Below are 6,430 nucleotides of genomic sequence, written 5' to 3'. Positions count from 1 at the left end.
TGGTAGAGGAAAGGGGGTAGGATTGCCAGATCTAGGTTTAGGAGCTCCTGGAGATTCGAGGATGGGGAGCTCAGTGGTGTACGATGCAACAGGGTCCACCCTCCAAAGCATCCATTTTCTCCAGAGGGACTGATCTCTGTAGCCTGGACTCATCTCTGTAGTCTGGAGATGAGCTGTAATTCCAGGGGATCCCCATGTCCCACCTGGAGGCTGGCATCCCTACAGAGTGCAGCTTTTAGTGAAGGCTCCTTCCTTAGCCGGCCTTCTGTCTCGTCTTCATCAAAGCGGCAGCACAGAGCTGGCCTCTGGGTGCCGTACTACATTTCCCAGGATCCTTCAGGCTGTGTGTTTTGCCTTCATCAACTCTGACCTTCACCTGTTCAAGAGCTAGCTCTGCAGTTGGAAGGAGGACTGGGCTTCTGAAGGGTACAGTTCAATGCAGGCTCTTCAGTTGGTAGAGTTGTACAGGTGGAGACCAGGCCTCTCTTGTGCCCAGGTGATGGCAAGGCTTTTGCATACGGAAGCAGGTAGGCCGAGAGGCCCAAGGCCTCCAGACAAGCTGAAGGACGGTTGTCCATATATCAATATGATTGCCTTTGTGACCTGGACCTTATTCCAGACAGTGTGTGTGGTGAATAGTGCACAAGTTCCTTAATAAAAGCAATAGCTTTGGGAGCAGCCATTTTGTGAAGAGCTTCTGCTGATCCCTGGGTTTACCATAACAGTAAAGATATATGACCCAGACGCGTCTTAGTCAGCAGAAAGAATTTAGGGGATGGGGGTGCTCAGCCCCTCAGTTATACTTTTTTAGAGGGAGAAAGAAGTCTCATGGTTTTTCTCCCTTTCTCATTTCCCCAACTTCTCTGTCTCTCTTTCCCCATTCTCACCCTTTATTTTCTGTTCCTTTCTTTCTCTCTGTATCTTTCTGTTTGTTCTCTGTTGCCTGTCTCCTTTAGGTTACAGAACATTTTGGATGAGGGGCAGGCTGCTCAGGGTGGGGGGTAGAATAAGCCTTGGCAGATGCTATGCTGAACTCCTTGGGTGAAAGGACAACAGTAAGTAATAAAAAGAAATTGTCTGTGCCTGTAGGGCAGTTGTAGTTTTCAAAACCATGGGAGCCTTGTGGCATATTAAGAACTAAGATTTACTTTGGCAAAAGCCGACTGCTAAGTGCTGCATGAGTTCCTCTTTGACCATTAGAGCCCTGTTCCTGGTCTGTGGCACACAGTGGGCCTACAGAGGTACTGTTTTTACAAACTGGGACAATATCCAACCAGTTGAGGCTAAACAATAGCACCCTCCTTCCAAGCCAAGAGAAAAGGTGGAATATAAATACTTAAATACATACATTGGTTGGCTGGTTTTTCAGAGAACCCAAAAACAAAAGGAGACGTCACAAGCAAGACAGCAGTAAAGAACCAAAACTGTGAGTGAACAGAAAAAGCAACAATAAATTATAAACAACTGTTAAATGTATATTGTGCCACAGTGATTGTTAGAAGCACAGGTATATTAAGGGGAAAAGTCCTCTTAAAGCCATAGAGTCAAAGGAAACAATCCTCTTAAATTTATAATTTATTGGGGGAGGTTTCTGTTCAGTCACGGTTTTGGTTCCGTATTGTGGTTTTTCAGAGAGGCAGTTAAGGAGGTGCTCAACTTTCCCTCGTCAAAATATGCCAAAACCGAAATATATACAAGATAAGCACAACGTCCATAGCAACAGTAATAGATGATAACTTGGGAACTACTGTTACATCCCTTTTTGAGGTTCTACCGCCCTTTGTCTTTTTGTTTCTTTTCTCTTTCCCCCCCCAACCTCTGTTCCTATTTCATTTGTTTCTATCACAGTGTCAGTTTTAACAGGAGTCTATGGTATTATGTTACAGTTGTGGACGAAAAGATAACTGCAGTAAAAAAAAAAAAAAAAACTGGAGAAACTGAAACCCATATCAAAAGCTGGAGATTCTGAATGGAAACTCTTCAAATTTTGGTGATTTCCTTAGTGTTAATGCACTTTTCCTAGATACGCTTCCCATTTCATATAGCTTTAATATACGCCTTACTTTTCGGGGATACTTGTAGGGAGCTGTAATTTTCTTGACATGGTCTTGAAGCTCAAGGGTTAATTTCTCCAGATCATGGGATGCAAAGGAAGGAGACAAGACCACAAAAGCTTTCACCACCTAGACAGAAAAGTTGGGTTGTGACCTCCAGTTAATCAAAAACAGCACTCTAGGCAAGGCAACCTTTATTCATTCAGGTCTATTTATGATACACGCATATAACCCACAGAGATCAGGCAACATCCTGATGGCTGATAGTCAGATTCCTAAAGTTAGGATTGCTTCCTGTTTTCTGTGGGTTACATTTTAAGGGCATGGAGGACAGATTTGAGATTTTATCCTCAAGGTGAGCTGAGCAATATAAAAAAACCTCTTTCCTATGGCTGCCAGAAGCCGTTGCAAGTGGGGAGAACGGGCTGCCTAAAATCCTCTGCATTAACTTACAAAAGTTCTGAACACCCCCCCCCCCCAAATTTGTAGACTGCCCCGTTAAGAATCTGGCTTAAAGTTCTTGGAGCAGCTGGGGGAAAAGAATAATTAGGGTCTATGCCTGTAACAGCTTTAGTATATGGATGCCCTGCTCAGACTGTCTTAACATCCTTTTGTAAGCTGGAAATACTGCACTGCATGATTCTAAGCATGGTTGGAAGCTGGCAAAGGAAGACATTTCTTGCACCAACCAAGTCCCCTTTGGGGTGTACATTATAAATTATGTCCATTGTGTATATAAATCAAAAATGTGTGAGTAGGCCTTTCCCCCTTTATCACTGTGAATCTTTTTGTCCTGACCTGTTTTTCTTCTGGCTTTCCAGAGTCTTGTAATTTCAAGGCATTTTTACACCATTGTTAACACCATTTATATTGCTATACATGTTTATACACCAAAATAATGACCAACAAGCAGAAACGACATCAAAAGAGGCGATTTTTACATTAAAACGGCAGGGCTACAAAAATCAAAAGTATTCCTAGTGTAAATACTATGTCAATTATGTTTAAAATCTATATGACGCGTATACACAATACAGATGAACCTATGAACTGCACAGCAAAAAGCAAAGAACCAAGAAGGTAGATAAAAGGATTGTAAAAGAAGTTAGATGGGGAATGGTTTGCCCTCATGAAATCACAGTTCTTAAATGTGAGGAGTTAGGGTTTAAGTGCCTCCTTACCTCCCCTCTGGTAGGATCTGGGCTGCTGACCACGGCAGACTCGACCACAGCTGGGTGTTCGATTAACGCGTTTTCTACCTCAAAGGGCCCAATACGATACCTAGGAGGAGAAGTAGGCACATTCTTGTTTTAAAAGTATGTATTGTTTGTGTTCTTCTTCAAGTTGGGGGTTATCTCTGTTTTGGAACATACTTGTTTACTAAAATATCTGGAAGGGGCTTGCAAGTGACCTTACAGTAATAAAATAGTGCATAAAAACCGAAAGCAAAATCTATATCTAGAAAAGTACTGAACAAACAAAACAGGCTTGGATGTTCTGCTCGGTATCCGAATGCATTCAGCAAATAGCTCTCTTAAGCAGCGCTGGTTTCTAAAGGCCAGCAGGAAAGGACTTCCTCATCCTCTTCTGAAAGACTGTTTCAGACCACAGAAAAATGAGCAATGGCTGATCTTACAGCGCTGAGAGATGGCACAGTCAGCAGAAGTAGTTGAGCAAAATGTACATGCCACAGAAGTAGCAACAGTCCTTTAAGGGTCCTTGAAGTAAGGCCTGCTCTCACCTGGACGGCCCAGGCTAGCCTGATCTTGGCAGATCACAGATGCTAAGCAGTGTGGGCCCTAGTTAGTACTTGGATGGGAGACCACGAAGGAAGCCCAGGGTTGCTTTGCATAGGCAGGCAGTGGCAAAATACCTGTTTGTCTCTTGCCTTGAAAACCCTGCGGGGTCACCGTAAGTCAGCTGTGCACAGCAAAAAATAAAAAGGCCCAAGCCATGAAAGCAGGGCTATTTTGGGGCAGGAACGCACAGGAACGGGGTTCCGACTGGCTCCCAAGTTGGCCACGCCCAGCAGGAACTCATTAGCATAATAGGCCACACCCAACAGCAGGAACTCATTAGGATTGGCTACATTAGGGGTGTGTGGCCTAACATGCAAAGGAGTTCCTGCAACAAAAAAAGGCCCTGGGTTTTGACAACAAACAAGGTAAACAGAATAACAAGCAAAAGGTGGGTGTGGCTGGATGAGCACACTTCTGGTAACATGTGGGTGTGGCCTAATGTGCTAATGAGCTGTGCTGTCAGGGGTGTGGCCCAATATGCTAATGAGTTCCTGCTGTTGGGTGTGGCCTGTTATGCTAATGAGTTCCTGCTGGGCTTTTTCTACAAAAAGAGCCCTGCATGAAAGGTAAGAACCAGCACTTTAAACTGATCTGGGAAACAGAGCTCAGGAAAATGTGAGGTGTTTAGATTGGCTCATTCCAGCAAAAAGACAGCTGACACACTTTAGACAGTCCCAAATAAGGTGCATCGCTGTGATTCAGCACAGACCGTGCATCAGCATGGCTAGATCGATCTGGTTGTACAAGGGAATACATTTGTGTGTGGGTTTTTTTGCTCTGAAATGTACAAACCCGGAGGAGATGATAACGTCGTCAGCTCTTGCAACAAACCACAGATACCCGTCTTCGTCCATCCGCCCTCTGTCTCCGGTGATATAGAAATTCCGACGAAAGGCTGAGGCGGTTTTCTTTGGATTATCCTTGCAACATAAATTTTAAAAAGGATCCTGAGCAATGTTCCCTCTAAGCTGCGGATTCTTGTGAGCAAAAATTCAACTTTGTGAGCAACGGGCATTAGAGTTCTGAGCGAGTGACTTGGCGACTGCATAAATCAGTTTGCTTTGGAGCCCTCCTTCCTGAGCTAAGACAAAAATGTGTGAGCTGGAGGCTAAAAAACTGTGAGCTAGCTCACACTGACTGAGCTTAGAGGGAACACTGATCCTGAGTGAATCTGAAATTTTTCATCCCATGTCTGTAGGCTTGAGACCAAACCAGACAAGACAATGAAAGATCCAGGACTTTGTCAATGCTTATCTTTATGAAAAGAGTCCCAAGCGTTCCCAGTTTCCTGACTTCAAACAGCACCCTCCCCGAGATATTATTTGCTTCAGTGGGGGAACAGCCAGGCTCTCTGAATGTTACCTCTTTGTTTCCCTTAAGGAAGCAAACAACAGTTTGTTTTGAGGTTGGGAAAAAGAGGCAACCTGTTCACTTCCTGCACTATTTATTTATTTATTTGATTTTTACCCTCCCCTCCCCGCTAAGAAACAATAAAGAACACAACAATATAAATATCAATATAAAATACACAAAAGTTGTTAAAACCATTAACATGACGATGGTGGTATAACGGTTGTAAAGTGCATTCAGCGGTGCATCCACTATCGGCGGGCTTAGGCTGGAAATAGAATTGGCACAAGAGCATAGATGATAACATGGCTCCTACCTAAATGCCCTGCAAAAGAGCTCCATTTTAGCGGCCCTGCGGAACTGCGAAAGGTCAGGGCCCTGATCTCATCCGGAAGCTCATTCAAGTAAGTTAGGAGCTCAGGGCAGCATACGTGTTTCTCCTTCATTTTATCCTCACAACAACCCTGATTGTTTAGGACAACTGGTACTTGGCGAGGGATGCTGTGAACCTTGTGGCTGGTGGGGGTGCCAGGCAAGCCCCATGCTCAATGTTCATAAGCAGTGTTCCCCCTAAGCTGAGTTAGTGTGAGCCAGCTCACAGCTTTTTAGCCTCCAGCTCACATATTTTTGTCTCAGCTCAGGAAGGAGGGCTCCAGAGTGAACTAATTTATGCAGTAGCCAAACCGCTCGCTCACAAAGTTAATGCCAGTAGCTCACAAAGAGGAATTTTTGCTCACAAGACTCCACAGCTTAGAGGGAGCATTGGTCATAAGTACCCATGGGCAGCTGCTGCTGGGTGACAGTAGGTCCGTCAGGAAAAGGAAAGGCATGTGGTTGGTGAGTAGTGCTAACACACATATGGGGAAGAGAAGATGGGGGAGGCAAGGACAGCAGCAGTGAGTCCGAGGGAGATGGAGATACATGGTGGTTCCACATGGTGATCGTGGACCTGTAGGCGAGAAGGAGGCACAAGGGGTGGTAAGTGTAGTGGGATCCCTACCCCCAACCCCCTCCGACTCAGGCACAGGACCTCCGTCCCAATCCAAATTGGAGTCTTCATGCTGCTGTTTATAAACAGCACACATTCTAGCAGGGCTTTTTTTGTAGAAAAAGCCCAGCAGGAACTCATTAGCATAATAGTCCACACACAGCAGCAGAAACCCATTAGTATATTAGGCCACACCCCTGATTGCACCACTCATTAGCATATTAGGCCACATTCCCATG

The 6,430-nt window shown here is 44.8% G+C and overlaps 1 protein-coding gene across 1 annotated transcript in view; it reads right to left on the bottom strand.

The window, feature by feature from the left end:
• Positions 1-6,430, bottom strand: part of LOC107114577 (acyl-coenzyme A synthetase ACSM4, mitochondrial-like) — a 23,862-nt gene that overhangs the window by 4,378 nt on the left and 13,054 nt on the right. Inside the window, 3 exon segments of the mRNA XM_015416114.1 lie at positions 2,064-2,183; positions 3,236-3,335; positions 4,646-4,773. Coding sequence (XP_015271600.1) covers positions 2,064-2,183; positions 3,236-3,335; positions 4,646-4,773 — 348 coding nt within the window.

This window comes from Gekko japonicus, unplaced genomic scaffold (assembly GCF_001447785.1).
Source record: "Gekko japonicus isolate JY-2015 unplaced genomic scaffold, Gekko_japonicus_V1.1 scaffold321, whole genome shotgun sequence".
Taxonomy (NCBI): domain Eukaryota; kingdom Metazoa; phylum Chordata; class Lepidosauria; order Squamata; family Gekkonidae; genus Gekko; species Gekko japonicus.
Note: the sequence above shows the minus strand (reverse complement) of the source record. Positions and strands in the feature narration are given on the sequence as shown.